This window comes from Ursus arctos, unplaced genomic scaffold (genome assembly GCF_023065955.2).
Source record: "Ursus arctos isolate Adak ecotype North America unplaced genomic scaffold, UrsArc2.0 scaffold_28, whole genome shotgun sequence".
Classification (NCBI taxonomy): domain Eukaryota; kingdom Metazoa; phylum Chordata; class Mammalia; order Carnivora; family Ursidae; genus Ursus; species Ursus arctos.
This window is the reverse complement of record NW_026622963.1, coordinates 405,704-423,139: the sequence shown is the minus strand read 5'-3', so window position 1 is coordinate 423,139 and position 17,436 is coordinate 405,704. Positions and strand designations below refer to the sequence as shown.

Sequence of the window (17,436 nt, the reverse complement as noted above, 5' to 3'; positions counted from 1 at the left end):
TCTTGAATTTGCAGCACAGGTACAGCTGAACCAACAAATTTATTTAGTTCCTGCTGATAAACAGCAGCCTTGAGGGATACCAAGAGCAGCGAGGACCTGGCCTACTTAATGATGCCCTCCCGGTTCCCTTTTACAATCAAAGGACGATTACTGAGCAGTCACTGAAATCTCGTGGGCCACCAACGACGTGCACACATGATCCTGGCTTTACAGTCAACCTGGTCTCCGTGGCGGCTGCGGAAGGCAGCAGGCGGCTCCGCGGCGCCTCACGATCAGGAACGCGTCTGCCTTCGGCACGGGAGAGTAACGACGCATCGATGTAAATGTGCCTCCGAGTGAGAACGGAAAACATTAATATAAAAAAGTCAAATAGAACTAAGTTCTTGAAACTACATATAAAAACTGAATTATTACAACTAAAGCAGCAAATCAAAATATCTGCTGAGGTTTTCTGGTAGAACTAAAAAAACAAATTAGTCGGTGCCCATACGTCACTACCATTGACAAAACTAAACCCAAAATAGGAAATTGAAAAGTGCATAATGAAATTAAATCTTGGATCAAGTATTTATGGAAAATTGGAAATGTTTGTCCGGTATAGTTGACAAATAATGATTTAAAGGAGCTATTAAAGTTTATCTGATCCAGCTCTGGCCTGGCGTTCCACGTAGAAAAGGATGTAGGCCTTTGCCTTCACGACGGTGTCTTCATCGGTCAGTGTGACGGTGCTGTCATTGAAGTGGAACCAGCGACCTTCGTGAGCTGCATAGGCCGTGTAATGTCCAGAACCGACCCTGTCAGGGGAAGTGAAAAAAAAAAAAAAATGACAAGGGCTACAGAAATAACAAAAGGATCCGTGCAATCATATAATCTGTTACATATACAATAAATTATAAGGACTGTAATAGAGAACACACCCTAGAGACTTTTGGTTTAAGGTGGCTGACTGAGCTCAAGTGTTTATGTTCTCCAAATCCACCGAAATGACCAGGAATATACTGACACTGGACATACAGGGCAGAGTGCCGTCGAATGACCAGAAATCGAAGATTTTCTACAACACATAAAGCATTGTTCACATGGCACTGGATTAATGGAGAAACCAAAGAGGTGAGCACTTTCGCCCTAACAAGCATAGGTCAAGGCCTAGGGAGACCTGGACCACTGAAGAACAGATTTCCATCACAGCCTTGGAAAAATCTGAGCTTGAGAAAGTAATCTGCCTCCGGGGAAGCACCCTCCCCGTACCGTGGCCCTCAAGCGCTTTTCTGTCAGCACAATGGCCCACGGAGCCCGAGGCAGCCCTCCCGGTGGGACAGAAGCCTCCCGGTAGAACAGACACCCCACAAGTGCTAGAAAAACCCTCACCATTTACCAGGAATGCTCAATCTCATCATTTATTATGACTCTGAACAAACAGCCAAAGATCAGCAAAACCCTGGGGGCAGGGGCAGTGTGGAGAGTATGAAAGACAACTTCTGGGAAGAACAAGTAAAGCAATTAACCACTAACAAATTTAATGTAAAAAACCAAAGAGCTTTAAAAATTCTAATTAATACCAATGGTTGCAAAAAGATACTGCAACCATAAAACAAGAATGTTCCTATTATGAAAGGAAGTCATCAGAAAAATGGGATTGCCACAGTATTAAACATTTCACAGAGGAGCTTATCTTCAATTTGGATACAGATGAAATCCAAATTGGTGATTTAGAAAAACAGGCCATGGTAGTCTTCAGAAACACAGAGATGGAAATCATTAAAGAGTAGTTAAAATGTGTGAAAGAACCAGAAAATTCACTACACAGGAGGTCCCCCCTCATCCTTGGCTTCACTTTCCAGTTGAGTTACCCAGTCAGCTGCGGTCCACAAGACGGTCCTCCTTGTAACATCTCATCAAAAGGTCAACAGAAGCTAACACTATCACAATTATAATTAATATTAAATTATAATTGTAAATTAAACTATCATAGGTACATATGTGTAAGAAAAATTAGAGTGTATATATAGGGATTGGTACTACGTGTGGTTTCAGGCATCCCCTAGGGGCGCTGGAATGTATTCGTACAGACGGGAGGGGGCTGCTGTGCATGTAATACGGGTTTCGGAAGGAAAAGCACAGAAGGGGGTGGAGCAAATACTACTTCCATGAGCCTAAGACACTGATGAAGAGTATCCCTATCAACTACCAAGCCAGAAATACATTTACTGTGATTTCTTAAATCCAAAGACAGGAGCCTGTAACCTTCCAATGAGGAAAAAAAGTTGCCTAAAAAGGGATGAGATCAGACTGGTAGTAGACTTGGCCCTTGTAACGGTGAATGATGAGGTCAAGGGAGCAATGTCTACAAAGTTCTGAGGGAAAAGGGTATTCAACATGGATAGGGGTTTGTCCAGCTTTGAAGGTAAAATAGCAAATCTCAAGAAATCAGAAGGTATAAAGTAATACAAATTTTCAGAAAAAAACAAAAATTCAATAAAATAAAAAATGAATCTTTAAAATAGATGACATGAAGTAAGTTCCAAATAATTCCCATTTTCCCCCAATTTAAATGTCACCCGGCAAAGGAAATAAACTTTGGAGTAAAGACTACTCAGGATTTTGTGGACAAATAGCTTAGGTTCTGAATGCTGAGCTCAAATGAATCCTTCTCCATTTTGCTTTCATGTGCCTTCTTCCTTCACAACACCCTTTCAAGAATATTCTTTCACACCAAGATTGAAAGAAAATTCTACTTCACTCACTTTAATGGACCTGACTCCATTTTGGGGGGGAGTTGAGGGAGAATTATCAGGAGTGGTGCAGAACTGCTGGCTTGCTCCGTGCTTTTCCCAAGCGTGAGAAGCCATGACACACTTACCCGGAACCATGGTGCACAACCACAGCCGCGAGGTCGTACAGGCAGTGCTCTGGGCCACTGTTCTCCGGCTACAGAACAAGGAAGAAGACATCTCAGGACGGAGTTAGGAGCAGTGGTCCGTGACATCCTATGTCCTACCTCATGTGAAGACCTGGTTTTACCGAAGAGCCATCTTTTCAGCATCTAACAAAGATAGCGCATCTCACCTCTAGCAAGTAGCATTTCATGTCCAGGCCTCTCAGGGGAAATTCTACATAGGTATCAACTTTGTTTCTTAAATATGCGGTCCAATGAAATCGTTTCAAATGTAAGCATAGCACCTGGATGAGAGAGAAATCAGACAAAGTTTATAAACAATCAATCTACATTTCAATAAAATTAACTACTTGGTACTAATGTCTCTCAGTGATATTTTAGGTGGCCTATCAGTTTATCTTTCGAACCCTGATAGTGCTTTCTTCCACATACCTTATTGTGATGTTGTGATTTATAATATAACCCCCGAAACTAATACTACACTGCATGTTAACAAAGTGAAATTAAAATAAAAACTTAAAATATATGTTTTTTAATATATAAATTATATATATATAAAGAAACCGGTCTTCACCCCCTTTCCTAACACAGAGCTCCTAAACCCTTAGGATATCCTAAGTGATAGCCATAAAGGTCTTTGTTATGTTAATGAGGTGCCTTTCTGACTGCACCTAAGGATGGGGGGACTGGTTGCCAGGGGACCAAACCCTGTGATTACAGAGTTGGAACTTCTAGTCTTCCCCACCGCACCCCAACTCCAGAGAGGGGAGAGGGGCTGGGAGTTGAACTGCCAACAGCCAGTGAGTTAATCAGTCATGCCTATGTAATGAAGCCTCTGTAAAAATCCAAAAGGAGGGGTTTGGACAGCTTCCAGATGGGGAGCCAGAACAGTTCGAGGCCCATGCCAGGCCCCACACTCCACAAGGACAGAAGCTCCTCTGTTCAGGACGCCGCCCTGCATGTCTCCTCATGCCTGTCTGTGGCGTGTCGGTCACGAGCATGAAGTGGCAAGTGGGGCTCGTGACTGGCTTCGGAAGCCCTTGTGGGGCTGAGACCTGCACCTGTGGGCCCTGGTCGCTGTCTCTGGGTAGACAGTGTCCGAGTTGTGGGGAACTGCAGGACACCCCGCTGGTTGCTCAGCTGTGGTGTGGTGGGAAGCCACCCCTCCACATGCTAGAAACTGCGATCAGGACACAACAATTATGCGTTCATAAAGGGTTTACCTTCTACGAGCAACTCTAGAGACCAGTACAGAGCAGATCACGTAGGCTGAAGTTACAAAGATGATTTGTCTTCTCCTCAGTCATAAACACTTTTCCCCTCAAAACTGCATTATAATTTGAAACTCAGTGCTTACCTTGGGTAGTTTTTGAATCCAAAACTTTTTAGTAGATTTTTGTTTCTTTTTGCATTTGTGGCACATATATAACTCTGTCTCATCAAGTTCTTCTAAGTCAGTAAAACTGCGAAGACAATCTAAAACCAAATTGATTTGGGCAGCATATCAACAGGATGCGTTCTACAGAGGCAGGACGCCGCAGAAAACACGCTGAACTCTGAAGCTGGACAACCCTGGCTCGAAGCTCAGCGTCATTCACTCTGTGACCTTGGAAAAGTCAGCCTTTCTCAGCTGCAAAACGGAGCCCCGCAAACAACAACAAACCAAACCTACTTTGAAGCACTGTCGTGGGGAAAATAATGTGTGTCAGGTGCCTGGCATCATGTCTGCTGACATCTGGGAACGATCAGTCGATGACAGGTTATGGTACTGTTGCCTTTGGTGCTATTAGCGAAGAATCAGTCTGGATACTTTGGCTAAAAATAGTTTCCTTAATGAAATCAAGGTTTGAGCAGCAATTTTCTCTCAATATCTTGTATTACAGAGGACAAAGCCCCCAAGTTCATCAAAAAGTCAGATTCAGATCAAACATTTTCATACTCATAACTTATTAAAAAATAAACATAGCTTACAGGAGGCCACATCCCCAACTTCCTACAGTATCTCCAGTGAACCCTTTGTTCCAGGCTCTACTCTCAAAACCCTGGACAAACCAAGGTACGTGTTTTTTTTTTAAGGTTTAATTGTGTAATCTGGGGTTTGGTAAACTGTGGCCCCAAGCCAAATCCAGCCACCTGGTTTTGTAAATACAGTTTTCTTAGAACACAGACACGCCCACTGATCGCCATATCATCTGTGGCTGCTTTTACACAGCAACAGAGTCGTGTAGTTCGGACGCAGACCTTACGTGCAATAATGCCCGAAGTACTTACTATCTGGCCCTTTATAGAAAAAGTTTGCCAATTCCTGTTGCAATCAGTAAGGTACGTATTGTTCTGTAGAGAAATAATAATATATTATTCTTTTTAGAGAAGAATATGAATGTCTGTGCACCCAGCACTTAAGTAAAGAGATGGATTCTCTCCTGTACTTGAGGAGCCAGACTGCGTGAACGGCATCCCTTAGAGTTGTGCAGTGAGCAACCTGAGCAGCCAGGTGTGGGAGCCCTGTTAGGAGTTTCCTGCATTTTCCCAGTAAGAGACCCCATATTTCCCCCTCGAAATAGGCATTCTCGTGAATTTTTTGTTGTCTTTTGGCTTGCCTTTATAGACTATATACATACATGTATGCATCTTTAAACAGGATAATGTTTAGCTAGAAAAGTTGGGTAGCAAGCACTAAACCTAGCTAATTATATTAGGAAAAGCAACACTGTCTCTGTACTCAAGAGCTTTCAAGTCCTAGTCCGCCTTGGCTTCCATGAGAAAGGGTAAGAAAGCCTGGTGGAGGCAAGGGGAGCCATGCATTCTTTGTGGAGGTTTTTTTGAGGCACAGTTGGCACGTAACATATTAATTTCAGCTGTATGACACAATGATTCAGTACTTGTACCTGTTGTGACATGATCGCCACTGGGAGTCTAGTTAACATCCATTAAAATTTCTTTTCCTGTGATGAGAACTTTTGGTTTATTTTCTTAGCAACTTTTAAATATACGATACAGCATTGACTACAGTCACCATGCTGTATTATTACATCCCCACGACTTATTTATAACTACAAGTTTCTACTTTTTGGCCCCTTTCACACATTTTGCGCACTTCCCGTCCCGCACCTGTGGTAACTACCAATTTGTTTTCTGTATCTATGAACTTGGTTTGGTTTGGGTTTTTTTAGATTCCACATATAAATGAGATCATATGGTATCTGTCTTTCTCTGACTTTAACTTAGCGTAATAGCCTCAAGTTCCATCCATTTTGTTCTAAATGGCAAGATTTCATTCTTTACGGCTGAATAATATTCCATTACATAAATATTGTCTTTGTCCATTCATCCAACGGTTGCTTCTTTATCTTTTTTTTTTTTTTAAGATTTTATTTATTCGACAGAGATAGAGACAGCCAGCGAGAGAGGGAACACAAGCAGGGGGAGTGGGAGAGGAAGAAGCAGGCTCATAGCGGAAGAGCCTGATGTGGGGCTTGATCCCATCACGCCGGGACCACTCCCTGAGCCGAAGGCAGACGCTCAACCGCTGTGCCACCCAGGCGCCCCTCTTTATCTTGATTATTGTAAATAATGCTGCAGGAACACAGGGATCATATATCTTTGCAAGTTAATATTTTCATTTTCTTTGGAAAAATACCCAGAATGGAACTGCTGGGTCATATGGTAGTTCTACTTTATTATTTTTTATTTTTTTTAACACTTTTTATTTAAATTCAATTAATTAACATATAATGTATTACTGGTTTCAGAGGTACAGGCTTGTGATTCATCATTCTTATATAACACCCAGTGCTCATTACATCGCACACCCTCCTTCCATCACCCAGCTACCCCATCCCTCCAACCCCCTCCCCTCCAGCAACCCTCAGTTTGTTTCCTATGATTAAGAGTCTCTTAGGGTTTGTCTCCCTCTCTGGTTTTATTTTTTCCTCTCTTCCCCTATGATCCTCTGTTTTGTTTCTTAAATTCCACATTATCAGTGAGATCATATGACTTATTTCGCTTAGCGTAATACCCTCTAGTTCCATCCACATCATTGCAAATGGCAAGATTTCATTTTCTAATGGCTGCATAACATTCCAGTGTGTGTGTGTGTGTGTGTGTGTGTGTGTGTGTGTGTGTGTGTGTATACACCACATCATCTTTATCCATTCATCTGTCGATGGACATCTGGGCTTTTTCCATAGTTTGGCTATTGTGGACACTGCTGTATAAACACTGGGGTGCAGGGGCCCCTCTGGATCACTACATTTTTATCTTTGGGGTAAATACTCATTAGCGCAATTGCTGGGTCGCAGGGTAGCTCTATTTTCTTGAGGAACCTCCATACTGTTTTCCACAGTGGCCGCACCAATTACATTCCGACCAACAGTGCATGAGGGTTCCATTTTCTCCACATCCTCCCTAATGCTTGTTATTTCTTATGTTTTTGATAACAGCCATTGTAACAGTTGTGAAGTGGCCGCTCACTGTGGCTCGTTTGCATTTCCCTGATAAGTGATGTTGAGCATCTTTCCTGTACCTTTGGCTGTGTCCGTATGTCGTCTTTGGAAAAATGTCTGTTAGGATCTTCTCCCTTTTTTAAAAATGGAACTGGTTGTTGCTGTTTTGTTTTTGCTATTGAGTTGTAGGAGTTCTTTATATATGCTGGATATTCACCCCGTAACAAATACTATTCGCAAATGTTTTCTCCCGTTCTGTAGGTTCCCTTCTCATTTTATTTCCTTTGCTGTACAGAAGCTTTTTGGTTTGAAGTAATCCCATGTATTTCATTTTGCTTTTGTTGCTTTGGCTATTAGAGACAGAGTCAAAAAGTCACTGCCAAGACCTGTGTCAAGTTCACTCCCTACATTTTCTTCTAGGACCTTCACGGTTTCAGGCCTAGGTTCCAGTCTTCAGTCCATTCAGAGTTAATTTCTGTGTCCGGTGGAGGTAGTCCACTTTCACTCCTGTGCATGTAGCTGTCCAGTTTTCCCAGCATCATTTAGTGAAGAGACTGTCCTTTCCCCTTGTATATTCTTGGCTCCTTTGTTATAAATGGACCGTGTATGTACGGATTTATTTCTGGGCTTTCTATTCTGTTCCATTGACATATGTGTGTTTCTACGTCAAAACCATACTCTTGTGACTACTACAGGTTTGTAATTTAGTTTAAAATAAGGCGTGTGAAGCTTCTGGCTTTGTTCTTCTTTCTCAAGATTTCTTTGCCTATTTGGAGTCTTTCGTGATTCCATCTACTATTCTATCTACTTCTATGAAAAATACCATTGGAATTTTGATAGGGATTGCACTGAATCTGTAGATTGCTTAGGGTAGTGTGAATAACATTAATTCTTTCAATCTATGGGCATGCTATATCTTTCCATTTATTTGTGTTATCTTTAATTTCTTTCTTCACTGTCTTATAGTTTTTAGTGTATAGGTCCTTTATTAAATTATTTAAATTTATTCCTGGGTATTCTTTTTGGTGCAATTGTAAAAGGGATTATTTTAATTTCTCTGATATTTCACTATTAGTATATAAAATTGCAACAGATTTTTGTATTTTGATTTTGATCCTGCAACTTTACTGAATACACTTTTTGGTGGAATCTTAAGGGTTTCTATATATAATATCATGTCATCTGTAAATAGTGACAGTTTTATTTCTTCCTTTCCAATTTGGATGCCTTTTTTTTTTCCTTGCCTAATTGCTCTGGTGAGGATTTCAATGCCTTATTGAATAAAAGTGGTGAAAGTGGGCATCCCTGTTTTATTCCTTATCTCTGAGGAAAAGCTTTCAGCTTTCCAGCATTAAGTATGATGTTAACTATGGGCTTGTCAGGTATGGCCTTTACTATGTTGAGGAAGGTACCCGCCATACCCACTTGAGTTTTTACCATAAACGGGTGTTGGGGCACCTGGATGGCTCAGTTGGTTAAGCATGATCTCAGGGTCATAAGATTGGGCCCCGTGTCATGCTCTGTGCTGGGTGTGGAGCCTGCCTGAGATTCTCTCTCACCCTTTGCCCCTCCCCCGGCCCCTCCTTGTGCTTTCTAAAAATAATAATAATATAATAATAATAATATAATAATACATGGTACTGAATTTTGTCAAATGCTTTTTATGCATCTACTGAGATAATCATATAATTTTTATCCCTGATTTTGTTAATGTGGTGTATAATATTGATTTATAGATGAACCATCCCTGCATCCCTGGAATAAATCCTGCTTGATTATGGTGTATGATCCTTTAATGTACAGTTGACCCTTGAACAACATGGGGGTTTCAGGGCATCAACCCTCTGTGTGGTTGAAAATTCATGTATACATTTTGACTACCTTAAAATTGAACTACTGACAGCCTATCACCGACCAGAACTCTACTGATAAGTCAATTAACACACATTTTGTATATTATACGTATTATATTCTGTACTCCTATAGTAAAGTAAGATAGAGAAAAGAAACATGTAATTTAAAAAATCACAAGGAAGGGGCGCCCGGGTGGCTCAGTCAGTTAAGCATTTGACTCTTTGTTTCAGCTCAGGTCATGATCTCAGGGATGTGTGACCGAGCCCTGCACTGGACTCCATGCTCAGCATGGAGTCTGCTCGAGATTCTCTCTCTTTCCTTCCCCCCACTTGCACGCTTGCTCTAAAATCAATAAAATAAAAAAAATCACAAGGAAGAGAAAGTACACTTATAATACTGTACTGTAGTAATTGAAACAGTTCACGTGGACATGCGTAGTTCAAAACCATGTTGCTGAAGGGTCAACAATATTTGCTAATATTTTATTGAGGATTTTGCGTCTATGTTAATCAGGAATATCTGCCTGTAATTTACTTTTGTTATGGTCCCCTTGTCTGGTATCAGGGCAATTGTAAATGGCCTTGTAAAGTGAGTTGGAAAGTATTCTTTCCTCTTCTACTTTTTGGAAGAGTCTGAGAAGGACTAGTATGAATTCTGTGCATGTTTGGTAGAATTCATCACTGACGTTGTATAGTCCCAGACATCTGTTTGTTGGGAGATTACTGATTACTGATTCAATCTCCTTACTAGTAATCAGTCTGTTCACATTTTCTGTTTCTTCATAATTCAGTCTTGGTAGGTTGTATGTTCCTAGGAATGTATCCATTTCTTCTAGGTCTCCAGTTTCTTGGTGTGTAACTGTTCACAGTAGTCTCTTAAGATACTTTGTATTTCTGTGTCATCAGTTGTAATGACTCCACTTTCCTTTCTGATTTTATTTGAGTCCTGTATTTCCATGAGAATGGCTCAAGGTTTGTTGATTTTATCTTTTCCAAGAACCAGCTATTTTGTTGATCTTTTCTATTTTCTTTTTAGTCTCATTTATTTCCACTCCAATCTTTGTAATTTCCTCCCTTCTAACTTTGGGCTTTGTTCTTTTTCTCATTCCTTAAAGCGTAAAGTTAGGTTTATTCGAGATTTTCCTTGTTTCTCAAAGTAGGTTACTTATTGCTATGAACTTCTCTTCTAGAACTGTTTTTGCTGTATCCCTTAAGTTTTGGGTACATTGTGTTTCCAGTTTCATTTTCAAAAGGCATTTTTTAAATTTCTCTTTTGATTTCTTCTTTGACCTGTAAATTGTTCAGTAGCATGTCGTTTAATCTCCACATATTTGTGGATTTTCCAGTTTTCTTCTCCTAGTTGATGCCTAGTTTCATACCACTGTGGTCAGAAAAATAGCAATAAACATAGGGGTGCACATATCTTTTGAATTAGTTGTTTTCATTTTCTTTGGGTAAATACCCAGTAGTGGAATTACTGGATCATATGGTATTTTTTTTTAATTTTTGAGGAATCTCCATACGGTTTACCCCAGTGGTTGCACCAATTTTATATTCTCACCTACAATGCACTAGGGTTCCTTTTTTTTCCACATCCTTGCCAGCACTTGCTACTTCTTGTCTATTTGATATTAGCCATCCTGACAGGTGTAAGGTGGTATTTCACTTGGTTTTGACTTGCATTTCCCTGATGATTAGTGATGCTGACCATCTGTTCACGTGTCTAGCCATCTGTATGCCGTCTTTGAAAAAATGTCTATTCAAGTCCTCTGCCTACTTTTTAATCAGATTTTTTGGTTATCAGGTTGTATACGTTTTTAATACAGTTGGGATATTAACCCCTAATGGGATAGATCATTTGCAAATACCTCCTCTCATTCAGTAGGTTGCCTTCTTGTTTTGTTGGCTTCCTTTGCTGCACAGCAGCTTTTTATTTTATTGCTGTAGTCCTAAGAGTGTGTTTTTGCTTTTGCATCCTGCCTCAGGAGACCGATCCATAAATATGGTGCAAAGGGTGATGTCCAAAAGATTACTGTCTGTATTTTCTTTCAGGAGTTTTACGGTTTCAGGTCTGACATTTAGGTCTTTAATCCATTTTGAGTTTGTTTTTGTGTATGGTGTAACAAAGTGGTCCAGTTTCATTCTTTTGCACGTAGATGTCCTATTTTCCCAACACCATTTATTGAAAGACTGTCTTTTCTTCAGTGTATATTTTTGCCTCCTTTGTTGCTGATTAATTGACCAAATGGGGTGGATTTATTTCTGGGCTCTCTACCCTGTTCCGTCGACCTGTATGTCTATTTTTGTTTTGATTAGGATAGCTTCGTACTACATCTTGAAATCTGGGATTGTGATACCTCTGCTTTGTTCTTTTCTCATGATTGCTTTGGCAATCTTTTGTGCTTTCATACAAACTTTAGGATTGTTCTACTTCTGTGAAAAATATCATTGGTATTCTGACAGAGATTGAATCCGTAGATTGCTCTGGGTAGTACGGACCTTTTAACAATATTCTTCCAAACCATGAACATGGTGTATCTTTCCATTTCTTTGTGTCATGTTCTATTTCTTTCGTCAATGTCTTAAAATTTTCAGAGTATAGCTCTTTCACTTCCTTGGTTAAATTTATTCCTAGGTATTTTATTCTTTTTGCTGCAACAGTAAATGGGATTGTTTTCTTTCTGCCACTTTGTTATTAGTTTTTGTGGTGGAGTCTTTAGGGTTTTCTATATATGCTATTATGTCATCTACAAATAGTGACAGTTTTACTTCTTCCTTACCAATCTGGATGCCTTTTTCTCTTATCTGATTGCTGCAGTTAGGACTTCCAGTACTATGTTGAATAAAAACGGTGAGTGGACATCCTTATCTTCTTCCTGATATGAGAGGAAAGGTGCTCAATTTTTCACTATTGAGCATGATGTTAGCTGTGGGTTTTTATCTTGAATGGATATTGTATTTTGTTAAAGCTTTTTCTGCATCTATAGAGATGATCATATGGTTTTTTTCCTTCCTCTTGTTAATGTGATATATCATATTGACTGATTTGTGAACAGCAAACCACCTTGCATCCCTGGAATAAATCCTACTTAATTGTGGTGGTGGTGTGTGTGTGTGGGGGGGGGGGGGACAGAGAGAGGGAGAGAGAGAATGATTTAAAAAGTTTTTTTGTTTTTAAGATGTTGTCAGAGAGTGAGCGCGAGAGAGCGCACACTAGCACTAGGGAAGAGCTGCAGGCAGAGGGAGAAGCAGGCTCCCAGCTGAGCAAGGAGCCTGATGGGGGACTTGATCCCAGGACCCTGGGATCATGACCTGAGCCAAAGGCAGATGCTTAGCCAACTGAGCCACCCAGGTGTCCTAAAATGTACTGTTGAATTCAGTTTGCTACTACTTTGTTGAGTATTTTTGCATCTGTGTTCATCAGAGACACTGGTCTGTAGTTTTTGTTTTTTGTAGTGTCTTTGTCTGGTTTTGTTATCAGGGTAATGCTGGCCTTGTAGAATGAATTTGGAAGTTTTCCTCCCTATTCTATTTTTTGGGATAGTCTGAGGAAAACAGGTATTAACTCTTCTTTAAGTGTTTGATAGAATTCACCTGTGAGGTCATCTGGTCATGGACTTTTGTTAGTTTATTGATTACTGATTCAATTTCATTACTAGTAATTGGTCTCTTCAAATTTTCTATTTCTTCCTGGTTCCGTTTTGGAAGATTGTATGTTTCCGGGAATTTATCCCTTTCTTCTACATTCTTCAATTTGTTGCCTATAATTTTTCATAATATTCTCTTATAGTCCTTTGTATTTCTGTGGTGTCAGTTATATTTGTCCTTCATTTCTGATATTTACTGTAGTCCTCTCTTTTTCTTAATGAGTCTGGCTAAAGGTTTATCAATTTTCTTTACCTTTTCAAAGAACCAGCTCTTAGTTTCATCAATCTTTTCTATTTTTAAACATTTCCTTCTTTCTACTAGTTTTGGGTTTCATTTGTTCTTTTTTTAAGCTCCTTTAGATAAAAGTTAGGTTGAGATTTCTCACTTCTTGAGGTATGCCTATATCACTATTAACTTCCCTCTTAGAGCTGCTTTTGCTGAGTCCCAAAGATTTTGAATCTTTGTGTTTTTTCACGTCTCCATGTATTTTTTCATTTCTTTTTTATTTCTTCATTGACCAAGTGTTGTTTAGTGGCATGTTGTTTTGCCTTCATCTGTGTTTTTTCCAGATTTTTTCCAGATTTCTTGTAATGAATTTGTTTCATATTGTGTGTAGAAAAGATACTTGATATGATTTTTTTTTTTTTAAGATTTTATTTGAGACAGAGCACAAGCAGGGGGAAGGGGCAGAGGGAGAAGCAGGCTCCCCGCTGAGAGGGAAGCCCAATGCAGGGCTGGATCCCAGGACCCTGGGATCACGACCTAAGCCGAAGGCAGATGCTTAACTGACTGAGCCACCCAGGCATCCCATTTGATATGATTTTAATAGACTTGTTTTGTGACCTTACCTGACCTATCCTAGAGAATGTTCATGTGCACTTGAAAAGTGTGCATTCTGCTGCTTTTTAGTGGGGGGATGTTCTGTATGTATCTGTTAGGTCCATCTGGTCCAATATGTCATTCAAAGCCACTGTTTCTTTATTGATTTTTCTGTCTGACTTATCCATTGATGTAAATGGGGTGTCAAAGTCCCCTACTGGTACTGTATTACTATCCATTTCTCCTTTTATGTCTTTCAATATTTGCTTTATGCATTTAGATGCTATTTGGGGTGCATAGATATTTACAACTGTTTTATCCTCTTGTGGCATTAGGTCCCTTTATGTGGTGCCCTTCTTTGTCTCTTGCTACAGTCTGTCTTTTAAAGTCCATTTTGTCTGATATAAGTATTGCTACCTGGGTTGTTTTTGTTTCTTGAGGGGTTTTTGCTTCCATCTGTATGCTATGTTTCTGCGTCTCTTCACTTTCAGTCCGTGTCTTCAGGTTGGAAGTGATTCTCCTGTAGGCAGCACGTAGCTGGATTTTTTTCTATCCATTCCATCACTCTGTATTTTTTGATCGGAGCATTTAGTCCATTTGCGTTTAAAGTAAGCTTGTACTTACTGCCATTTTGTGAACTGTTTTCTGGTTGTTTTTATAGTACTCTGTTCCTGTCTTGTTCTCTTGCTGTTTTCCCTTGTAGCCTGACGGCTTTCTTTAGCGTTATGCTTGGCTTCCTTTCTCTTTAATTTTTGATCTGTGGCTACGACTGGGTTCATATACAACATCTTGTATATTTACCAGTCTATATGAAGTTGATGGTCCCGTAAGTTCACACACATTGTAAAAGCACCACAGTTTTTTACTCCCCCTTCATATTTTGTGTATATATCGTATTCAGCATCTTTTTTTTTTATCCCATGACTGATTTTCGTGGATAAAAGCTATTTTGTTACTTTTGCATTTTAACCTCCGTGATTACTACCTTTACTCTATATTTGCTTTTACCTGTAAAATTTTTTTCATTCATAATTTCCTTCTAGTTATGGCCTTTTCTTTCCACTTAAAGGATTCCCTTTAACCTCTAAGACTGGTTTCATGGTGATGGAACTCCTTTTGCCTGGGAAACTCTCTCTCTCCCCCTATTCTGAATGATTTGCTAGGTAGAGTATTCTTGGTTTGTAGGGGTTTTTTGTTTTGTTTTGTTTGCCTTTCAGCACTTTGAATATATCTTGCCATTTTTTTCTGCCCTACAGTGTCTGCTGAAAGATCAGCTGATAGCCTTATGGGGTTTCCCTTGCATATAATTGTATATTTTTTTCCATTTCTACTTTTAAAATTCTCTATTGTTGTTGCCATTTTAATTATTATGTGTCTTGGTATAGACCAACTTGGGTTCATCCTGTTAGCTCTCTGCTTCCTCGACCTGGATATCTGTTTCTCTCCCCAGATTAGGAAGTTTTTTAGCTATTTCTTCAAGTAAATTTTCTGCTTCCTTCTCTCTCTCCTCCCCATGAGATCTCTATAATGTGATGTTAGAATCCTTGATGTCACTGAAGTCCCTTAACCTATTCTCATTATTTTTCTTTTTTCTTCCCTATTTACATTGGCTGCTTTCCACTACCCTGTCTTTCAGATCGCTGATCTGTTCTGGATCCTCTAATCTGTTGTTGACTCCCTCTACTGTATTTTTTTTTTAAGATTTATTTTTGAGAAAGAAAGAGCAAGCATGAGTGGGAGGGGCATAGGGAGAGGGAGAAGCTGACTCCCTGCTCAGCAGGGAGCCCAATAAGGGCTCCATCCCAGGACCCTGAGATCATGACCTGAGCCAAAGGCAGCTAACTGCCTGAGCCACGCAGGCGCCCTCTGGTGTATTTTTATTTGCTATTGAATTCTTCAGCTCTCTGGTTTTTATATTTTCTATCTTTAAGTTGTCACCGCGTTCATCCACTCTTTTCTCAAGTCCAATGAGTATGTTTATGACCATTAGTTTCAATTCCTTATTAGATATACTGCTTATTACCATTTTATTTAGCTCTTTTACTGTGATTTTTTAATGTAATTATTGCTGAATACTATTTGCTAATTTTTTATTTTTTATTATTAGTCACCATACAGTACATCCCCAGTTTTTGATGCAATGTTCCACGATTCATTACTTGCGTATAACACCCAGTGCTCCATGCAATACGTGCCCTCCATAATACCCAAAACCGGCCTGTCCCAATCCCTCACCCCCCTCCCCTCTGAAGCCCTCAGTTTGTTTCCCAGAGTCCACAGTCTCTCAGGGTTCATTCCCCCTTCTGTTTACCCCCCTTCATTCTTCCATAAATGAGTGAAACCATATGATAATTGTCTTTCTCTGCTTGACTTATTTCACTTAGCATCATCTCCTCCAGTCCCATCCATGTTGCTGCTTATGTTGTGTAATCGTTCTTTCTGATGGCTAATATTCCACTGTATACATGGGCCACAACTTCTTAATCCAGTCATCTGTTGAAGGGCATCTCCGTTCCTTCCACAATTTAGCTATTGTGGGCAATGCTGCTATGAACATTGGGGTGCATGTGGCCCTTCTCTTCACTACGTCTTTATCTTTGGGGTAAATACCCAGTAGTGCAATGGCTGGTACTGTGATTTTATCCTGTTCATTCATTTGGGACATATTGCTCTACTTATGTTTTGTAACTGTTTCTATCTACTACGTCGGTCAGCTCCATCTCCTGGTCTTGAAAGTGGTGGCCTTGTGTAGAAGAGGTCTGGGATGCTCTGCAGCACAGCGTCCCTCTCAGGTCACCAGAACCAGGGGAGTCCTCTATGTGGGCTACATGTGACCTACTATCGTGGGTGAGCTGCGACTGTCTTCAGCCGAGAGAACTGCTTGCTGTAGATGCACTGCTCAGAGTTTCGTCCCTATGCCACTGAGATGCCTGTCTGAGGCCACCCTGGACTCACTGTGGGGTGAAACCCACGTTCAATCTAGCTGCTTGCAATGAGCCTCTCTGCCACAGCTGAGGGGCGGGCACAGACGGCAGATTTTGCTTTATGCTTTTTTGAGAGGCTTAAAGGGTGACCACCAAGTGGTCCCAAACTGATTTATGCATAAGATAATGCAGTTCTCTCCTTTTCCTGTGAGGCCATGTGATAAACCAAAACACAACAGAAGATATGAAAGGCTCACTGGACAATTCATAACCAAGCCATACACGCTGAACCTGGTTTTTCAAACACTGAATTTAAAAATGGTGGCCCCAGCTGCCTCTAAGAGCCAGCTTGTATTCTCACACCTCTCTCTGTTGCTGCCAAGGCTCAGGAGCCCGCAGGTGCTGCTGCCCTCAGACCATGAGGCAGCCTCACTGTCCCCGCTGCGTCAGAAGCTGTGTCCACAGGCAGCCTCTAGAACGTTTTAATAAAGAAGCAACATTATAAACCCTAGTTGGGTTAGCAGAGAACTACCCACATAGCCCTCTCCATATGGATTTTGAAAGCTGCTTTTTAGCTTTCCGTAAAACTAATGCCTATTTGTAATGACTTCTATGAGTTAAAACAATAACAACCCAGACTAATTATAAATTTCCAACTTTTTAAAAAGTTTTTTTAAAACTTTTTTTAAAAAGTTTTTTAAAGCTTTTTTTTAAAAAAAAAAGTTTTAAAAAGTTTTTTAAAGCTTTTTTAAAAAAAAAAAAAGGCTTTTAAATCAGTTTTTAAATAAAAATATCCTTGGGGCAGCTGGATGGCTCAGTCACTTAAGCACCTAACCCTTGATCTCAGCTCA

The 17,436-nt window shown here is 40.1% G+C and overlaps 1 protein-coding gene and 1 long non-coding RNA gene across 11 annotated transcripts in view; one reads left to right on the top strand and one right to left on the bottom strand.

Moving 5' to 3' along the window:
* Positions 1-2: 2 nt before the first annotated feature.
* The window catches only part of USP3 (ubiquitin specific peptidase 3), a 98,962-nt gene continuing 81,528 nt past the window's right edge, over positions 3-17,436 (bottom strand). For all 7 annotated transcript variants that reach the window (XM_026478258.4, XM_026478261.4, XM_026478257.4 and 4 more), the window contains 4 exons: positions 4,254-4,372; positions 3,067-3,180; positions 2,861-2,928; positions 3-794 (listed from right to left, as the gene is read on the bottom strand). In XM_026478258.4, the coding sequence (XP_026334043.1) occupies positions 629-794; positions 2,861-2,928; positions 3,067-3,180; positions 4,254-4,372 (467 nt within the window). In that variant the 3' untranslated portion in view covers positions 3-628. The remainder of the gene's footprint in view (positions 795-2,860; positions 2,929-3,066; positions 3,181-4,253; positions 4,373-17,436) is intronic.
* The window catches only part of LOC113240839 (uncharacterized), a 40,990-nt gene continuing 24,253 nt past the window's right edge, over positions 700-17,436 (top strand). For 3 of the 4 annotated variants that reach the window (XR_008956089.1, XR_008956091.1, XR_007190768.2), the window contains exon 1: positions 700-17,436. This exon is cut by the window's right edge. This is a non-coding gene — a long non-coding RNA (uncharacterized LOC113240839). The other variant, XR_008956090.1, reaches the window with a different exon arrangement.